At 40.8% G+C, this 21,072-nt stretch overlaps 1 protein-coding gene and 1 pseudogene across 1 annotated transcript; both read right to left on the bottom strand.

Moving 5' to 3' along the window:
- Positions 1-454: 454 nt before the first annotated feature.
- LOC100831457 (WD repeat-containing protein 11) lies at positions 455-11,237 on the bottom strand. Its single transcript, XM_003574234.4, has 21 exons — positions 10,121-11,237; positions 9,203-9,510; positions 9,033-9,100; positions 8,742-8,829; positions 8,440-8,621; positions 8,165-8,301; positions 7,929-7,995; positions 7,074-7,188; positions 6,821-6,932; positions 6,316-6,391; positions 6,012-6,194; positions 5,416-5,576; positions 4,475-4,574; positions 3,846-4,053; positions 3,479-3,765; positions 3,273-3,394; positions 3,031-3,175; positions 2,018-2,110; positions 1,692-1,765; positions 1,271-1,324; positions 455-1,183 (listed from the first exon to the last, which is right to left on the bottom strand). The coding sequence occupies exons 1-21, from the start codon at positions 11,149-11,151 to the stop codon at positions 880-882; spliced, it is 3,915 nt and encodes a 1,304-aa protein (XP_003574282.1). The 5' UTR covers positions 11,152-11,237; the 3' UTR covers positions 455-879.
- Positions 11,238-14,133: 2,896 nt separating this feature from the next.
- LOC106866555 lies at positions 14,134-15,469 on the bottom strand (annotated as a pseudogene).
- Positions 15,470-21,072: the final 5,603 nt, after the last annotated feature.

The following is a 21,072-nucleotide window of genomic DNA, read 5'->3' as shown; positions in this document are numbered from 1 at the left end:
TTTAATTTTTTTCAAATACATTTGAGTTTTGACTTGAAATTTTACACATTTCTGAAACATCACACCTCCAGCATATAGTAATTTTAAGATTTTTTGAAATATTTAATTTTTTTAAGAGTTTGCACCGGAAAATGATCCATGAGACGACGGAACATGTCAAGCCAGTGCTCTAACAAAGTACCTGTAAACCAGAGGTATTTTTTTCGCCAGCGTCAAGCTCATGGACTTGGATCCCCTGACTTATTCCCCTGTCACTGACAGGTGGGACCGGATCCACATGTCAGTGTGTGTGAAGTCACTAACTTTTAAGTCATTTAAGTCAGGGATTCCTCTCCCGAGCTCGGAGCTCCTCTCGGTGAATGGTGATGGCCCATCTCCTCTCTTGTGCAACGAAGAGCACGGGTATGCCAGCAAGAACTATGTGCTCGACACGCATTGAACAGCCAACCTGCCGTGCGAAAAAGGTGCAGTAATCTCTGCTAAACCTGGTATATAAGTCAACTCTGCACATCAACACACTCAACTCAACCCATAAATTTACACGTCTCATGCAAAAAAGACAGCAACAGCCGTTGTCCCCTAAAATACAAACAATTACATATATGTATCCATTTGCCCTGTAGGATTCTCCAAGAGCAATGCCACACCAGCAACGCAAAAATCAGCCTCGGTACCGTACCACACAACACACTCTGTTCAGCATCCTGAACTCCCAGTAGCTCACACATCCTGACAAGATGCTTTCCCCGCTATATAGGAGATGTCTACGGTTACAGCAATAGACCAAACCAGGGGCTTTTTTGGTCTCTTTTGGTCTCGGATATTGCCAATCATCCAGAAAGGAACATCGCAGGCATGAATAGAATGATGTCAAGAGGCTCAATTGACAGTTGGTTCCATATCCATGCAAAGATGGACCAGTTTCTGCTGGTACTGCCCAAAGACCTCGCTGACTGCGATCAGCTCCTCGTCATCCACATTCTTGGAAGGGAACAGGAGCTTCTGGCTCCGTTCCGGTGCCGATCCTGGCGTGTCAGCAGCGGGCTCGGACTCTGAGGTGAATTGTGAATAGATCTCATGGCAGGCAAGCAAGAACATCGCGGCGGTGTCTGGTCGCTGGTTCTTGCGGAGTGTTTCTAAAGCCTCCGGTAGTGCTCCAGCAGCAACATATAGTACTAGAGCTCTGGTAAAGAAGCAAACACCATATTGATACCAGACAGATAAATATAAGCAATCGACTTATGTGTAGTGTGTGCGCAGAATTAGTTACCTCCACATATTATGTTCACCACGAAGAACATAATCTGCCCACCTCTGCAATACCCTGTATGAGACAGGCACAGAACAGAAGGGAGCTACCTTAGCGCATTAAGAAAATGAAACAGTAAAACTGCACTGCTATTAACTAACAGCTTCAAGCAAGAGCAAGAACTAACATTAGCTTCATTTCAGTCACCTAAAAAGGCACGTCCGCCCATATATCTGCTATTTTAATACTGAGATGAACAGACGACTAGACTAAACTAAAGTATTACCACCTTCAGCATTCCTAGTCCTTACAATTGGCCGATGGGCCAGGTCATACTGGCACATTACCATTTGATTGTATTTGTTGAGATAACCAAGGTAAATATAAAAATTGAAGTACACTGGGAAAATGACAACTCAATTAACCAAATTAATTTAAGTACCTTGCATAATCAGATCCATGCAAATGAGTAGCAGCCAAAGTTGCAGCATCAATCCAGCAACCAGCATCTTGAAGCTGGACCATATTCAGGTGAATTTCGTTATGCATAAATCAAACTTAGTAAATTCAAACAACACAGTAACAAAAAGATCCTTCAAATTAACGGTTCATCACAACTTGGAATATACTGAAGGCACTATTAACAAAAAAAACAAGAGGTTAATTTGGGAACATCATGATAGAACAAATTTCTGTTAAATTAAGTCACATATAAAAAGAATAAAAAGATATAATTCAGAAAACAGCAGCTGAGATGTTAACAGTAACCTGAGAGCATGCTTCCTGATATTTCCCCACAGCACATAGTAAATGTGTGCCAGATAGTGATTTGTCTGTTCTAACCATATTGGCTGCAACAACCTACAAAAGTGTAACTTAGTGAAAGGCACCCCTCTGTGAACAGAAAACCATAGCCCATAGGGATTTTACCAAGAAATTCTTAGATTAAAACTAAAGACAAACTGACACTAAGTATGAAAGCTTAGTGATTGCACCACAAATGATAAACCCTAACTAGACATAAAAAACACAAAGACTTATTAGACCAAGGTTTTGACAGCAGTGACCGAAGTACACAATGGCACACAAACAACCAATGATTAGTAACTTCAGGATGAATAATCCTATAAGACATTGCAACTTTGCATTCTATAGTGAATAGACCACACATGTACTCCACAATTCAATTTGAGTTTTAACACCCTTTTTGTTTCGTATCTTCAGAATAATATTAATTTTAAACGATGCTTTTGCTACATATCTGCAAGTATGTCCACCCCTCCAGTCCAAAAAGATATACTCCCTCCGTCCCATATTAAGTGACTCAAATTTGTCTAAATATGGACATATCTATATACTAAAATATGTCTAGATACATGTAATATTTCGCCACTTAATAGGGAACGGAGGGAGTATATTTTTTTGTTTCATGTGATCTTTGATACACGATCTTCGACTGTTATTTTGTATGCCTATATTCTATTAGAATTTTATAACGGGAACAGTACAAAAATACTTTTGATTGCAAATTTTCATATATTAACTTTTCATGATCATGATAACTCCAAATATACTGATGCTCAAAATTGAAAAGGTGAATCCACCAGCATACAAAACCAACACTCCTTTTGACATAATTACAAAAATTATTGTTTTATCATAGTCCTTCCACTCTACCCTTTAAGCTAGAGTTGGTACACTGCTGCATTGTGTATAATGTCCTAAACAAGCTGTGTACCATAATGAAGAAAATAACATGGTTATCTTATATGGCTGTTTACCTTCACTGCAAGTTCATGTAAAGATCTTGACACTGCAGATGACAGTACAACTGCTCTTAGTGCATTAGGGTAAAAATTTGATCCTTCAGGAGGTGTTGAAAGTAGCAAGGACACCGCAGCTTCCAAATTTCCAATAGAGACAAGCCTGAGTTGACAGATTGTGAAAAATACATGGCACAAGGAATTAGACAAATGTGTGTTTAGTGTCATAAAACTACAAGTTTACCATATTTGGTTCTTACTCATGAACATGCTTTTGCAAAGCATCTTCACCATCAAGCTTGTCATGCCAAGGTATCCTTTCATTTGCATTGAACCACAAGTGTTCTTGTTTAAATGCCATTGTACTTAACTGCCCATAATTCTGCACAACAGATAGTTCAGTAAATGCAGAAGGATGCATATCTTTGGATGCTCGAAATTACAGCACATCAAATTCAAATATTACCGCATTATATTTGGTCACATTTCTGGCTGCAGACCTTTCGCTTGAAGCTATCCTATTTAATGTGGAGGTTTGTTCAGAATCAGGATGCACACTTGAGTCTAAGGCCTTCTCACTTGATCTACTTGTTGATTTATCCAGGAAATGGTGAAGGGCTTGTGGAAGCTGTAACCAGAAAAGTGCTTCTTGGAAATCACCAAAAATTGCAGCAGCAAATGCAAACCTTGCATATGCTCCCTTATTTACTATAGCCGAATATAATCTGGCTCTTCCATCATCAAGGATGCAACCTTCTCAACAAAAGGAAAAGGAAATCTCTCCGTCATTATGCTAAATCATCTGCTAAAAGAACAAGATATTGTTGACATACCCTCCTTTCTGTATGGCTCCAACACTTTAAGCAGCAACTCAGCAACTACAGAATCACCAATAGGAGGAAGTGCTGTTTCAATCATGTAACTACGGAGATCTCCAAAGGTTGCCTGTGCTGCATTAAAGCTGTTACTGGCTAATTTATCACTATTATTGCATTCCAACCAAGAGGGCTTCACACCAAGTTGTAGAATCATACGCAAAGCCTGAGGCAAAAAAAAGTAAGTGTTTGTGGTGCATACCAATTCAATTTTTCAGAAGTTGGAAAATGACATACGTAAAGAAATGGCCATTCAAAAAGACCGATTATGATCACTAGTCAGCTAAGGCTTGGTTTTTTCTAAATGAAAGAATGCAAGAAAATCTGCAAGCAGCATGCACATGAAGACAAATGTAAATTCTTGGAAAGCTAACTTTGAGAAGTATATATACTCCCTCCGGCCGGAATTACTTGTCGAAATATTACATGTATCTAGACGCTTTTTACACATAGATACATCCGTATTTGGGAAAATTTGAGAAAAGTAATACCGGTCGGAGGGAGTAGTATAATAGACATGCAATTGAGTTTGTACATTATTATGTCGAAAGATGACCTCAAATATTATAATATTGCATCCACCTTACCAAAGCATGCGCAGTTGGAAATAGTATTGGTAGGCATAATGGCATTGGCCTAAACCTCTCTTTTGCAGTCAGCACCTTAGGACCAGAATTCTTGGTATCACTGGTGGATGAAGAACAGGAGCGTTACAAAATAGTTTACAACTATTGTATCTAAAAGGAAAACGGCAAACTAAGTAAGGTTCAGACTTCAGAGCATCACAGAGGTTGTCACACAGTATTTTTTAGTTAAAGAAAACTAATCTAGAGAAGAACATTCCCATGCCCAGCTATCTGTTTCTTTCATCAGACACTTACATCATATATTGATTAAGAAACAAAAAGCAAGGAAAAAGAATAGGCCCATGGATAAATTCATTAGAAGGAATAGAAACAAAAGGCAGTGTCTTGAATAATGGGGAGGTCGAGTGGGTAGGAGGAGGCTAAACTGAAATCACATATAGCACCATAGTACTATAGTAGTGCTTAAGGGCTAGTGCAAATTCAAATCACATTGCTAACAAATTGCCATTTAGATATTGTTCTTGCCCTTTCCTGATCAATGGCTGGTTTTAATTTGTTTATTAAGTTGGGTTCAGTTTAGTGCTAAACTTTTTTGTTCTTGGGTTCAGTTTAGGGATCAGTGAGAGAATTATATATTGAGATAATCATAATAGTAGACAATAGAAAAGTTACATCGGATAAGAATAGCATGTCATAAGTTCGTAGTGAATCCATAAGCATGCTACAGAAAGTGTTATTAACAAGTGGTCTTGACAGCCCATGAAGTGGATCAATAATACTATCGACGGGCATAAAATTGGCTACCTCTATTTACCAATGATATTCATTTCTAGAGATCCACAGAATTTTTAATAGCGACAAATATAAACCTCATAAATAAATAGACCAACTGTACAAAACACTGGAGTAAAACAATTATGTGCATAATCAGAATGACATACATGTTAACCTCAACCAGTCGGAAGCTACTATCAGCTCCAGCAATGCATAATACAAGTGGGTCATCCTTCCTTGTTCGGGTTGATAACCAATCAAGCTCCAATACGAGTGTGCCAGGAGATTGTGGATGGAGAAGGGCATTTGCCAAGGGGTCTGCACTATCCTAAAACATAGTTCATGAACTCAGTGGTACGGTACTATTTTGAACTTGTTCCATAACGACACAGTATGAGACAGTTTGCGGACATGATAAGAATTATAAGGATCATATGTATATCAGAATGAACAACAAAACATATAAGATTTACAATGAAGAAGACTAAAGAGCACAAGCAACTTATTAAGTACACTATAATAGTCTACACAACAAAAAAACATCTTCTCTACTCCAGTGAAAATAAGAACTTGCTATAAATATTTTTAACAACTTAACATCAAAACTCAGCACACAGAAAACGTATTTCACAAAAAAGAACTATTTATAAATCATACATTTGCACATTGCACTGCAATAACAAGTACCATATGCTGCAGGTAAACGAGTCTTAAGCTACACAATTACATGCTATGCTCTTAGCGAATGCTTCTTTGTACTTACCAGGTCAAATATAGAGAATGTATTATCATAGAAGAGCACAGCAATGCGTCCTCTACTTCGATCTCCGTGCACAACAGGAGAAAACTTTATCCTCCTAATGCCTTCCCTGTGAGTGCTAAAAGAAGAAGAAAGGCCCGTTGTAACATCCCACCATCGAATGTTGCCTGATCTATCCCCCATCACCTATTTTTTTGTTAAACATAGTAGTTTTAAGTCATAATGTGCCAGGATAATCTTCCTTCCAGATTAAAAAAATGACTAGGGAATGGAACTTATAAATTTAATATAACCACAGTGTACATACAACATGGGGAAGGCGATAAGCCATAGCAGTAACCAGACCATCTGAAGACGCAAATGATGATGACGGCCATTTTGGCCTGAAAAATGAAATAAAACCACATACTCAATATGGACTGCACATATAATGGTCATGCAAAATAGTGAGAATAGTGGTAAAGAATAAGATAAACTGCAGCTCATAAATAAGCTACGTTAACAATATATGGGCCAGCAATGGGGGGAAAGCCCAAGAATTAGTTTGGTCTGGTTCTAGACTTGTATTCATAAGATCTCAACTCTGAGAAAAAAAACCTGATACAAAAATTATTGCCTGCAATTATTACCAAATTAGCCTAATATCCTGGCCAAACACAGTTTTTCTACTTGATGTCTTAATTCTACAAGCATCAAGTATCTCCACCACCTTATTCTGAGGTAACTCAAGGCATACTTATCATTTGGAGAAATACAAACACATCAATTGGTTTAATATTTATAATCAATACAATCACAAAAAAGCGCAGTACCTGAAATCTCGTATTCGCCGTCCATGCACTTCAAACACACCAAGAGCACCATTGACTAATGCAAAAGCAAAACTTTCAGCCGTTTCATCAGAACTTTCTGCAGCTGTAGCCTCTGCAAGCAAGAATAAATCCTATCATAGTATCACCTTACAATTATGGCGAAATGTAGCCAGAGTAGAGTATAAAGCTGCAATAGAAAGTTACAAATGAGGTTTCCGAAAATATGACTTTGCTAGTGAGTTAAAAGGTGCACCTCCTGATCGTTCCTTGGAGCTAGACGATTGCTTAGATGCTGCATTCTGACTTGGTCGAGGTGCAGCTGGCAGTGTCCATTCTAACACCGTAAAAGGAAGAGCCAAGGATCTAAGCTACAAACAGTTCAGAAAAATTGCAAATATCATGCTTCCAGAACTTCTACGACATGATAGAGTAAAAGCGGGGCAATTTACAAAGAGCAACTGAACATAATATTTATCCAACATAACATTTAAGATCTCAAAGAGCAAATTTTGCACAAATGTATTACTTCTGACAGAGCCATCCTGGCTTGACATAGTATTTCCTTAGCATCAGAAGGGCCATTGACCATTGTTGTTCGACATAGTACTTAGCATTCAGAAGAGACTTGATATGTTTAGCATTATGGCTAACATTTTAAAGATGACTTTCCTAGTACTTTGTTACAAAATATTTTACAACGATCCTCCCACAATTTTGTCAAAATAACTGCTTTGGTATTTGAATTTTATCCAAATGACTATGCAAAGTAAACAATACGATGCTCAATTCCAGAGCAAGTCCCTTCAGAGCAACCAAAGATGATTGATACAATGAAGAAAAATCCATATGGCTGCAACCTTGATTCGTGGTGTGAATTTCTGTTTATCGAAATTATCCAACGCCCCACATGCTTATAGTATCTTTTTGCATAATTCAGAACCAAGATAAAGAAGCATCTAATTCCATTTGTGTAAGATTTGAAACATGGAAGTCAAAATAACAAAGATTCACACTAGGATTAGTGGTGAGGCTAAGCTGACTTTAAGTACTCGATAAGAACAAATAATTGCTTTGCAATTTGCATAAATACAGGCAGAGAAATACATACCATCATGGGGTTCTTTGTCATAGCCCACACTTCAACAGGAGCATCACGAAACAGAATTAGAAGATACCTGGAAAAGAATATTATGCTTGAGAAATCAAATATTGAGGTTGATAAATCATGCCAAATATATTGGCAATAAGTGTATCAAGATTATGTAGAATTAGTGAACTGTAAATGGAAGAAGATATGGAAACATGAAAGAGGTAGGTTATCATTGGTCACAACATGGAACAAACCTTCCAGATGAAGAAGCCCTCAATGCTCTTATTGGTGCACGCTCAGGCTTTTGGAGTACACGGAACGAGCGATTTAGCCCACTTCTTAGGCATGTGATAACAAGCTTATTATTGTATCCCCCCGTTTTATCACTAACCTGTATTAGGCAAGCAATGTTAAAATTAGCTACACTGTTGGTGAGTTGATTGCCTAGCTGGTAAGGTAGATAGGGACTTAATTACCAATGGAAAATTCACAGTATACTGGGTAAACATATCGTTAGAGCATGGAGCACCTGATTATATGAGAAAGAAACAAGCCGTGAGTTTCCAAGCCATCTTAATCCTCTGACTGTGCTGCTATGAACAGCAAAGCTGACAGAAACTGCATTAGCCAATACGTCGACAACTTCAATAGTCCCATTCTGAGTTCCTAGAGCAACAAGTGGTACTGCTGGAGCAGGATTGTTTCCACCACCTACATAAAAATATTAAGAGTTGTAGTTATTGTTCAATATTATAGATGTGTGAAACTTAAAAACCTAAAGATACTTTCAGAAAAAAAAACAAGCAGTATTATTGACCATAAGGGACATACGGGCTACAGTGGCAAGTAAAGAAGGGGATGGCACAGCTAGAGTAGTCACAGTAGAGGACAAAAGATGAAGCTGGCCCATCAAGTTAATCTGCAAGCATAATAAACATGAGCAAACCGAGAAAGGGAATAAATAGTGAGCCAGGGTCCAGGGATATGGACCAAACTTTAGATGACTGAACAGGTACATCATACCCAGAATTAGAATAGTTATGTAAATCAGCACAAGGAATTCACATTTGATTGAACTATACCCCTAACGATGGTCAATAAGACAGAGATTTATAGCACAACCTTTATTGTAAAATCAAGTCCATTGGAGCGTGGATTGGAAATTCCAGCATCACTATGGTTCGATGTACCTGGTTCCTTCCCGACATTAGTGACAGAAATGGAACCATCAGTCGATTTAACAGTTGGGGTAGGAATAGGATTTTGACTTTATTGACTATACTGATTCGCACCTAGATTAATTTTCTTGGAGCATGCTGACTTGTCAAAAGTCAAATGCCAAGACCAGATCTTGCCATCTTCGGATATCGACGTTAGATATGTCGTCTTCCCTTGATACATGTTCTGGTTCAAGCTTGTATCAAAGATGATAGACTGTGAAGATTGCATTTGTGCCAAATCCTGAGATTGTTTCTCGATGTTATGGAAAATAGACTCTGACTGCCAGATCGTAGTAGCAAGAACGGCCGGGGGAGGAACAACGGTACCAATTGAAGGCATGAGCTCTTCCACTGCATGCAACAAATGCACTTGTTCACCCCTACAATGAAAAAGAGAACAATGATAAAACTTAATATGTTACAACACAGCACTGCTTATTTGCCATTATGTATAAATGTCCTGAAACTATACATATAATGGTGTGCAATATTGTAAGTATGTATGCCAGCAAACTAAGAAGAGGTTACACATTTCAAGGAGGCATACATAGAAGTAATGGCATAATGACGTTTCCAAAATGTGTGGCGTGAAAAATCTTTTTCAATCAGTACAAATATCATTGGGTATCCGTGCATGCTTACACACTGACTGTTCATTCCTTTTAAATGGCGATATACAGGATACACCAATAGTTATAACTTATACGAGTATACGACAGTCCATTTTTGTCAGCACATTCCAGATGTTATAACTTGTAATTAAATTTACATGCTACCTTGTTGCTACATTTTTAACTATTTCTCTCTTTTCTAGATAATTAGGCTACTCGTTGCACTGTTCTACAGCTGTACTCAGCCACGTAAAAGATGTCCATTATCACATTCATCTTGTGAATTTAGTTTTCAGAGTCTGAGCATATAGTTAAGCTCTCAGTTAGGTGTTCTTCCTTGATTATTATCGTAAAATATCTGCAAGATGTGAAAACTCACTCCTTGCGCTTCCAGATGCTCAGCTTGCCATCAGCGTGCGTGCAATAGAGCAGGTCGAGGTCTGGATCGGCCATAACATCCGAGAACTTCCCGAACCCCCTGGGCAATGAAGCAACAGAGAGCGCAGTGCTGTAGTTAAGATCAAAGACGACGAGCTCCCGCGGGTACATGGCATATATGATGTGTCTCCACAGCGGGGAGAAGCAGAGCCTGGCCGCAAACAGCGGGAAAGCCGCGAGCGCGGGGGCTGGCGCGGGCGCTGCTATATCCTTCTCCAGCCTCTGCAGCTCCGCCACGTCCCCGGCGCCGCAGACTATCCGGTGCTCCTTGAGCGAGATGTCGGAGTCGTGCCGCGGGACGGCGGAGAGGAGGAAGCCCCGGAGGCCGAGCGCGCAGAGGTGGCGGTCGTCGAAGGGGTCGCGGCGGAGGCAGGAGAGGTACTCGGGGGAGGCGTCGAACATCCAGAGCACGCGCGGGTTGTTGCTGGTCTCCCAGATGCAGAGCAGCGAGGGCCCGTGGATGGAGGCGAGGAGCCAACCGGAGGCGTGGTGGATCCAGCAGAGGTCCTGGACACCCCCCGCGGTGCCCGGCGCGACGCCGCGGGACTCGTCGAGGTTGAGCAGGTGCAGCACGGCGCGCGCGCGGGCGTCCCAGACGGCGACGCGGCCGTGGCGGTCGCCGGCGGCGAGGCGGAGCGGGCGGCTGTCGTCGTCGTCCTCGCCCGCGGCGGCGAGGGACGGCTCGCTGGCGGGGGGCGCCCAGCGGACGGCGGTGACGAAGGAGGCGAGGGAGGTAGGGGTGGTGGGGGAGGGCATGGGGAGGACGCAGAGGAGCTGCATGGACCGCGGGTCCGAGACGACGACGCTGCTCCCGGCCCCGTGCGCCAGGAGCCCCGACGTGCTGAGGTCGATGCAGCCGCCGTTGCTGCGGCTCGCCGGGCCCGGCAGCATCGTCGACGTCGTGCTGCCGCCGCCACCGGCATTGCCGTGGCGCGATCGCGACGACGGGGAGGCTGGCGGCGCGGCCATCATCGCGCCGGGCTGGGTTGGGGTTGGGGGTGGAGGCGGGAGGAAGTCTCTCTCTCTCTCTCAGATCTCGACGCGGAGCACCATTTGAGATTGAGATTTGAGAATTGAGGTCTGTGGGGAAGGCGACCGACCGGAAAAGGAAGACTGCTGTAACCTGACGCCGGAAGAGATCTGGTCCGTCCGTTCGTCGCAGCCGAGCCACAGCGCGTGCTTTGAGATTCGCGTCAACCTACGAGTCAAAGGCCTCCAAAGGGATCATCGGCTACCAACACATCATGGACATGCGGGTCGTAATCAATTTATTCAATTCCATTTTCAATTTTTTCCAGCTCCTTCGCGTTGAGAATTTGGCGCAACATAAAAGATTATACGAGTACAAGATGCAATTCCAGGACCTTAAATACCTGGGAGAGTCCGGCTTGCTCCCTGAATCTCCCTGGATCCTGATGCAATTTTGTCATCTTCTTCCTTTTGTGAAAAACTTTAAGATTGGTGAAAAGATGAGAGATAATTTCTGCTGCCAGGTCGAGATCATGATGTTCAAACTGCTCCAAATTATTGTGTTCGTATTCCTACAAATTTATATGCATTGAGCAATTCCAATCTGAATGTAATAGAATTCCTAGAGCTGGAAAGAAATCTATATAACTTATAAAGTTGATCCCTACTAACTGTTATTAATGTTTGCAAAGTTGACACGAAAAGTGTCCACGTCATTATCCACATCATGCACATTATGAGCATTCGAAAGCTTTACATCACCATCCATATCATGTGTTGTCATACACTAGGAATCCATTTTGGTGGACCATTTGAATTTAATATTTTGATGCCTAAAATTTTTTATCTTCACGTTGCATATAAATATTTCACCAAACACCCTATGAAGTTGATCCCCACTAACTGCAATTAATGTTTGCAAGCTTGACATGAAAGGTGTCCACATCAAAGGCTCCACATCAAAGGCCCACATCATATGTTGTTGTACACTAGGAATCTATTTTGGTGTTACATTTGAATTTAATACTTTGATGCATATTTCACCAAACACATATTTTCATGATATGTATGTCAATGTTTCTAAAATCTGCAAATATTTAGGTTGATGAAACTTCACTTTTCGGTTTTTTTGAAATTGTTAATGTTCGTGCACATCAAAATTACACCTTTTCTTTTGTTGCATAGGTATTATGAATGATAAAATCGTTTTGTCCTACAATATTCGTATTTATTTTACATTAAATCATATTATTATTATTTGTTTCTAAAATCATATTCATATAGAATTTTCTGCAGCAACTCCCGCAGCTTGAACATCCTCATTTCTAATCGACAGGCAAGATTTCAAGATGCATGGTCCAAATAATAGGGCCCAAAGGCAAAAGCGTATTCATGCCTGCAGATATATTTAGTTAGATGTTAGAACTAATAAAGTAAAGACTAGAGGCACATAAGCTGATCTTTCATGCTTGGATAAGTCCCACAGGCAGCTTATGACAGTTAAGGAGCTATATATACACGAAAATTGAGTCCTTTGATGCAAACTTCTGAAGTTACAGTGCAGCTTAAGAGTAAAAGGCACATGAGCTGCTCCATCGTGTTCCGGGAGAGTCGAAGGCACATGATTCCAGTTATGAAGAATGCACACAAAAAATTAGTAGAAACATAACATTTGAATGCTAAATAAAAAGCCTCAAGGTCCTCGGACACTAACTAACCTATGCACAGGTTATGCAACGTTCTTCGTTTGAACATCAAAGGCTCCCTGAATCATGTATATAAGATGCCAAGACCTAAGGATGTACCATAAACCCAATACAATTCCTTTCCTATATCTTTCAACAGACATGTACTATACGCAACCAAATTTTAACAAGCCATATATATCATTAGAATCCTAGTAACTAATAAGGCCAGGATAATGAGGTCTCCTGTACAAAATCTCCAATCCAAGCAACTTGATTAGCTTGAATATGCCCAACGAGATTGAGATGGGCCACCAATTTCTTCACCTTTTCTGTAACATATAATTTAATAACCTTGAATAGGTTCAATTGCCACACTGAGACCAGGAGACCCAATTTGGTACACTTGGACCAGAGAAACTCATATGCAATGACCAAATGGGTGAGTTACCTCAATCTGGATGGAAAAACCAGCCAACCCAGGTGGGTATAAGTCAACCAGAGTGGAGTTTGCAAAACTGACTTATGCAGATGAAAACTTACACATGTTTGTTCCCTTCACTTTGGATTTATGTTTGCCTAGCTTTTTACTCTTTTTCTCCAAAGGAAATATGTTAACTGGAACTATGCCCTCTAAGTTATTAAAGATTGACGGAATATTCCACGACAGCAGATGGATAGATGTATTTCCGATATGGAAATGTTTTCTTTATTTCTACAGTCACATGTCAATGTTGATCAGGGCAGAAACAAACCATGACTAATGACTACCTTCCTAGTTTCACAAGTTCTCCCAGTAGGATGGAATAATTAACTTTCTACATTTAAAATCAGGACAGAAAAGCACCGTAATACATAAATAATAAATACAAACATACAACAAACTTACTTCTTCGTAGTTCATAGACTTGGTATCCACAATGATGGTCGAAACCAAAGTACGAGGGAACATGTTTGGTAGAATCACGGCATGGATCTGCTCTACAGTCCTTCTTAAGTTCCAAAGTCAATCTTCTGCATACTAATCCTCGGGCAACAGATCTTGTACATTATCATCCCGCTGTGCTTTTCAAATGCCTTTCAAGGAATAAGAATCCCCAGGTTGTACCTGGCAGTAAAATAGACACATCCACGAGGCAAGCCTTTGAAATTGTTTTTTTGTGCAGTCAGCATGACAATGTTGATCAGGACAGCAACAAACTAAGACTACCTTCCCAAGTTTGACAAGTAGTTCTCCCAGTAGTATCGACAATTAACTTTGTGCATTACAAATCAGGAATGAACCATAATTCATATGTACTAACAGAATAATTTTGCCACTTTCCACTTCACAATAGAGAATCGCCAACAGAATAAATACTATTACGACGACAGGCTTACATCTTTGCCGTTCATAGACTCGGTTTCGACAATGATGGTGGGAAGCCAAAGTACGAGCAATAATGTCCGTAAAAAGTCGCTCTACAGACTTTCTTAACTTCAGAAGTCTTGACGTCCAGAGAATAAAGATTTATATCCGGGTCTCTTGACCTGGCTTCCATACCTCGAATGAACATGAGTCCCTCGGTTGCACCCACAATATTATAGGTCCATCCGCTAGGCAATGCTATAACATTTTTTAGCTGGCATTGGTTGCAAGATTCACCTTTATTTTCCTGAGAGGTGTGATAGAGATAAAAAAGACCACTTGCCCCGAGATCACCGACGAGAGTAATCATCTCAAGGGCTCCTTCTGTACCGATAACAATAGATGGTGTGTACATAACACGGCCAGGCTGATTCATAAGCTGCTCGCGGTAACCGGGGAGGTTGTTAACGGTGGAAGACTCCATCCTGCATGTGTCCAGAACTAGCAGCTTGTCTGTCGAAAGCGGCATCCAGTAAAAGCATCCGCGCAAGTAGTAGGGATGTCCCAAGGAGTTCCAACGGAAACCAATTGGGCCTAAAAAACTCCAGCTGGGAGAAGCAACTTTACACCACTGTCCAGAAGAGGAGGTGAAGACAAACACGACCAACTTGCTCTTGTAGTGTGCGGTGCAGATAACTTTGAACAAGGTCTCATCCTCGTCCTCGTCCTCGCCAGCGGAAGCCAGGAACCTCCCGTATTCAACAAGGGGCTCTGTCTGGACGGTCATATCCTTAGGTATGGGTGGGAGCAGCACGTATTTCCGTGACAAGGGGTCGCACACCGCGAGGTTTGTGAAGACGGCATCGCTGTCAAATGGGTACTCGGACTCGAGGAGGACGCGGCCATCGCGGATATCGCGGGCAAACCAAGGAGAAGGCGGATCATTTCCGGGCCAGGGGACGAAGAGGAGTAGGTGAAATCAGCGGCGTCGGCAAGGGCGCGGGCGAGCGGGGCTGAGGGGTCGGGATCCTGGACCGGTTCGAAGACACCATTGTTGGTTGCGAAACCAAGGAGAGGCGGCGGATGGAGTTTGCGGAAGCGGCGGAGGAAGGAGCGCTCGGTGATGATGCGGCGGAAGGAAGGGCTGGCGGTGGAGACACGGGCGAGCGCGGCCGGGGTGGGCAGGCGGAGGAATATATCCTCCAGGATCTCGTCGATGATGTGCGGCGCCGGCGGGGCCATGGTCGGCGGCCAATCGACCGCCGTCGTGAACGAGGGTACTAGGGTTTTGGTCAGCCGAGCGGGTGACCCTGGCGTGGCTTTGCAACTCATCGAGGGGAAGAAGACCCTGACGAGTGGGGCTCATCGTCAGTGGAAGAGAAAGAAAAGCCGCGGCTGCTGGGCTGGGCTGGGCTTTGCTCAGGCTGCTCAGCAATTTTCCGAGTTTAGCTGGGTCAGCCAACAAGGTACAGTTCCTTTCAGGTTTTCCATGAGAGCTTTGTCCTATCCGTCACCGTTGAAGATTTTTAATCCCCTCACCTCCGGCCGCCGTCTTGGCGCTGCGAGGTGGGGGAACCTCGGTTGCTCCTAAGAGTATCCAAGAGTGTTTGCCTATTTCAATCGTTTGGTTTCGATCGGCAACGCAATGGTGGAGGTTGTGATGCTGTCGCGAATAAAGGTACTCTGGTTCTTCCTCTGTTGTGGTGGTGCCTCTACGGGCGTTGCTGCGGAGCCAGAGATTTTTAATCCCCGTGGGTTTAGTGTACCTGATCTTGTGGATCTTGGATTTGTGTACTCGCAGATCCGTTTATACGCATCAGTTGAGTTTTTGTTGCTGTGTCATGGTGCTTTTGTTGGTTTTATCTTTTGTAATTTTGGAATACTTCTCTGGCATTCTGATGAAGATCTCGCAGTTCAACGACCTGCACGTTTAGGGGATCATCCCGGCCCAAGTACGTTCAACGCTCATGGCTTCTCATCTTTTGGGATGAGCGACTCAAGGGGCTTTTCAAAACCTTTAAAGGTGGTCAAATTCGTGTAAGGATACCAGTAACGATGTTGCTGCTACAGTCTGATTGCAGTCTTTATGTTGAAGTCTCAGCAGAATTTCATGTTGCAAAGTATGATATCATGAAGAAAATGTTTTTAAGAGATTTCATTATAATTCTTAATTATAGGAGTTACATTATAGTTTCTAGAGTCTTTGATCCAAACCATTGTACCTGTAATGGTTCTCGTGTTTTGAATAAAGATACAGGTTATTCTAAAAAAAAAGATACGGTTCATTTCCTTATTTTATTTTTTTAATTTCTGTTTTGTTTGAGTTCAAAGGCCTTTTCAAAATTTTGAGGACGCAAACTTAGCAGAAAGATTTTGAAAATTTTATGAGGCTTCAATGGATCATTCCAAGTCAAAATAAAATATTTATCAAATGTCTTTTAGTTCATATTTTCCCATGCAAATACAAAAACAATTCCAATTCAACTTGGGTTTGAACTACAATTATGTAACAAAGGGAAGGGATTTTGACTCATATGACGAAAGTTTTATGACGGTTCTTCATTTTTGTCACATTTATGCGCCGGCAGGGCCATGGTCGGCAGGGACAACAGAACCCAAAGGTGGTGAGCCGACCATTGTTGGGGTTGGGGACGAAAGAATTGAAATCTGCACCGTCGGCAAGTGCAAGGGCGAAAAAGGCCGAGGGATGAGACGCCTGGGCAGGGTGGAAGCCATTTCAGTCGGCAAAATACCAGCACAACAATAGTATAGCCCTTAAATTTATTGGCTGTTGCTAGACAAAGTAACCACAATTGGTGAAGGCAATTCTCCAGCGCAACAGTATATCTCTTACATATTGGTGCTACACACGGTCACCTTGCTTACAGCATGTCTTTGCTTCGATCCGGTTAACATTCATAATGCGAAGTACATAACGACTAATTTCTGATCTAATACTAAGGCTTGAGTACTATATCATCTAGAGACATCATATTCGCAGCACCAGCTTGACCATCCTTCATCTCTCGTCAAAGGCACCAGATGCACAACCCAAACAAGTGAAGACCCCAAAGCAAGTAAAGTTTCATCCCTGCGAAGAATATGATTTAGTTAGGACTAAGAGAAACCGATGTGGGCGCAATAAAATATCTCTTCCGTGGTGCTTGTCTTGTGCAAAATCGAGGAGTAAGTTACATCATAAGACTAGAGGCTCAGAAGCTGCTGATTCATGCTTCGAGTACACAAAAAATAATAGGCCTGATATGCTAAATTGAGAAATACAGTCCAGCTTAGGAGCACATAAGCAGCTCCCTCATGCTTCAGAAGAGTCCCAAGGACATGAAATTCAAGTTTCAAAGCAATGTACAGAAAAATTACATTACATTACATTTGAATGTTAAGGCATCGTCACTGTGAGAGGAGTGTGCAAAGGATCGGGCCTTTTTTGGTTAGGCTTAAATGTGGCTTTTGACTTTTGGCTTATAAGCCACAAAAGTACCTATTAGCTGCTTTTGGCTTTGGCTAATCTTGATATACACCCAACAAGATTGAGAATGGCTTTTGTGGCTTATAAGCAAAATGTCAAAAGGCACATTTAAGCCTAACCAAACAGGCCCTCAAGGCCATGAGATGGTAACTAACTGATGCACATGTTAGGCAACATTCCTCTTTTCAATATCATCAGTGCCAACTCATCGAGGAGAAGAAGACCCTGACGAGTGGGGCTTAGTCGTCAATGGCAGAGAACGAAAAGCAGCGGCTGCTGGGTTGGGCTTTGCTCAGGCTGCTCGGAAATTTTCCGAGTTGGGCTGGGTCGGCCCAAAGAGCCAAGTTCCTTTCCTTATTCTTTTCCTTTTTAATTTCTGTTTTGTTTGAGTTCAGACGCGTTTTCAAATTTTTGAGCGCTCAAACTTAGCATGAAGATTTTGAATTTTTTTTATTTCTAAATTCTTCTTCTGAACATTATCTGTTCCATGGGATGATGTGTACAATATGTTCTTCAGTTCCAAGACATTTACCCACCTATATATATCTTCCGCAAGATACTTTACTAGATGTAGGCAGCGTTTAACATGCATGAGCCCGACCTGTCTTTTTAAAAGAAAAGTCCTAAGAGTGTGAGTCCTAATTCGTAAGGCAAAATTTTCAAAGACGGCACCTGCACCGAAGGGGCCAATGAGAAGATATCTTTTATCATTTTTGTAGGAAGATAATAGGTAATAGTTAGAGAGCTTGTTTCTGGGAGGATATTTGGTTGGGTAATTAAGACTGCTACTTTCATGTATAAATATAACAGACTTTAACATCATACTTGTAGACAGTTTACTGTTGTTGTTATTGTGTTTGATGAGGGGTCGGGTTTCTTTCATTTTAGGAGACAGATTTCAATATGGGGAGATGCTGGATGTTTTCCAAGATATGCATGGTTGAGTTGTACTGTTAGTTATACTCCCTCCGTACCGAATTAACTGACGTGAATTTTTATAGCTTCTTATACAAATCCATGTCAGTTAATTCGGGACGGAGGTACTGTGTTACAGGACATTATTAAAAGTTATTAAAATATAGGTAGCGGAATATGGACAAGCCGTTGGAGTAGGCACGTAGGGAGAGATACAAAGCCTCTAAAAATGTTGGACGAACATGAGATATGGACAGACTCCTTGAGATGCTCTTATGCAGCTGTGCTCTAGCTACGAACTAACAGACGTTAGAACTTTGGCCATTTGAATTTTGCACTAGTATTTTGACTCATAGACATGTTTGAGACAGAAATTCTTTAAATCCTTGCAAAATTCCTTAAAGCATCCAAATATCTACTCCCTCTGATCCTAAATTCTTAACTCAAATTTGCCCAAATATGGATGTATCTATTCTTAAAAAGCGTCTAGATACATGTAATATTTCGACAACAATTTAGGATCGGAAGGAGTATGTTTGTGATATTCATGTATTTTGTTTTCTTTTAGGAATAAAAAAGCCACGACATCTTCTATGTTTTCGTAATTCTTGTATTTTTTTTAAAAAAAAACCACTTCATTATAAATAGGTCTAGATTGTTTGAAATTTATCAAAATCTATAAAATAAATTATTGAAAGAAACACCATGTCCCCGCCTATATATTTACCTATGGTGTACATCTATATATTTTTACGGGACGAAAAATTATCATATTTAGCTTTATGAAATTCGTAGATATATTTAGCTTTCATTTGTTTAGCATTCATTCGTTTATGTCATCATATTTCATAAATGCACGATTGCTTGTTTCCGAGCAGAGTTGATTGAACCATGCATATTCACACAATACATGCCCCCGGCCCTAAAAACCTTGTACATGAATTCATGGGTTTCAAGCATTTTATAATGCACATAATTCACAAGGCCAGCAGTCAATATTGGCACGACCGTGCAACGGTACGACCTATTATTCAAGTTAGTTGCCTCTACTTTAACGTCCATGACGATGTAGTTTGCTGTTTGCACCACACCCACAAAAATGACAAACTTAATTATTAATTTGAAGTGCATTGTTTAAGACCCACAAGAATGGAAAATAACTTATTTGAAGCTTGTTCGAGTTTTTTTTTACAGTTGCCTTAAAATTGGGACAAACTTGTAGCTACCATTGACCGTCGTCTCTTCAGAATGGGCAATTAAAAAACAGAAGCATAAGTATTAGAATTGAAATGACATGGCTCGCTGAACAATCACTAGAGATTTCTTTTTTGGCCCGTGATTCAACGTTTGGTTTAGTTATTCATGTGCCTGTTATTATTTGGCGCTAATAAGTCGCCAACGACGGTATTCTATGTCACTTCTATCAAGCTGCAAACTGAAACAACTGCCAGTATGTGTCATACATCTCGGAAATAATTGTTGCATGAGAATAATTTTTTCTCACACAACGTTTTGTGATAGAAAGCAATTTAATCTGACACATTCACTTATGGATGCACAGTTATTTTTAGTTTAAATTTGTGATAGAAAACAATTTGTTCTCGCACGATGTTTTGCGATAGCAAAATTTTAATCTGATACATTCACTTGTGGATGCATGCACAGCTGATGTGTGTATTACTTCTAATTTTGAGCTATTATACAAGCACAGCTGATGTGTGTGCTAGCCTCTTTTTCGGCCATAATTCATCTGATATATTCACTCCCAGCCCAAATACATCTAAAGACAACAACAGTTAATACACACATTCCAAACCATAATCCATCAAATTTAATTTGCTATCGCGAGAAAAATAAAATATATTCACTAATCCATCAGATTTTCCGACCATTATATAAGCAACAGAAGCAAAATGCAATCATAATCCTTCAGGTTTTGCTAACACAAGTAAAATTAAATATGAAACTCATCTGCTGTTTTTACCATGAGCAATGAAAATACATTCCAAACCATAATCCACCAAATTTTGCTAACACAAGCAAAATAAAATATATCAACTAATCCACATGATTCTTTACCATTAGCAACAGTAGCAAAATACAACCCACATATATTCCTTCAGGTTTTGCTAACACAAGTAAAATTCAAACAATCCAACATCATTCCATGAGTAAAATATATTGTAGAATTACAATGAATTAGAGGGACAATTTTTTCTTTCCCTGTGTATTGCTCCTGGTATTACATGCAGGGCTATCTGCAGGCTCATCTGGAGGAGTTAATTTCAGACATTGCAGCGGCGAAGAGACTGAAATACTAGCTTTAACAAGCTGGTTGGAGCCAAAAATATATAAAATCATATAATTTATTTCTCTTATTCCCTTGATGGTATCATGGTAGTCGTCCTCTTTCCACCTTTGCGAGAGCTGCGATGCATATAAAAGAAGAAAATTGTAATTAAGAAGAGATATGTGAAAGCAAAAGCAGA

The sequence above is a fragment of the Brachypodium distachyon genome, chromosome 3, assembly GCF_000005505.3.
Source record: "Brachypodium distachyon strain Bd21 chromosome 3, Brachypodium_distachyon_v3.0, whole genome shotgun sequence".
NCBI classification, from domain to species: domain Eukaryota; kingdom Viridiplantae; phylum Streptophyta; class Magnoliopsida; order Poales; family Poaceae; genus Brachypodium; species Brachypodium distachyon.
This window is presented reverse-complemented; position numbering and strand designations above follow the sequence as displayed.

Bases quoted from the DNA above. Each gene is read 5' to 3' on its own strand.
- LOC100831457 (XM_003574234.4), bottom strand. From the start codon at position 11,151: ATGATGGCCGCGCCGCCAGCCTCCCCGTCGTCGCGATCGCGCCACGGC. The intron at 7,189-7,928 runs GTATGTATTTCT...AACTGTTTGTAG, and splicing joins TGACAAAGAACCCCATGATG to CTTAGATCCTTGGCTCTTCC. The intron at 6,392-6,820 runs GTACTGCGCTTT...TTCATTTTTCAG, and splicing joins CGGCGAATACGAGATTTCAG to GCCAAAATGGCCGTCATCAT.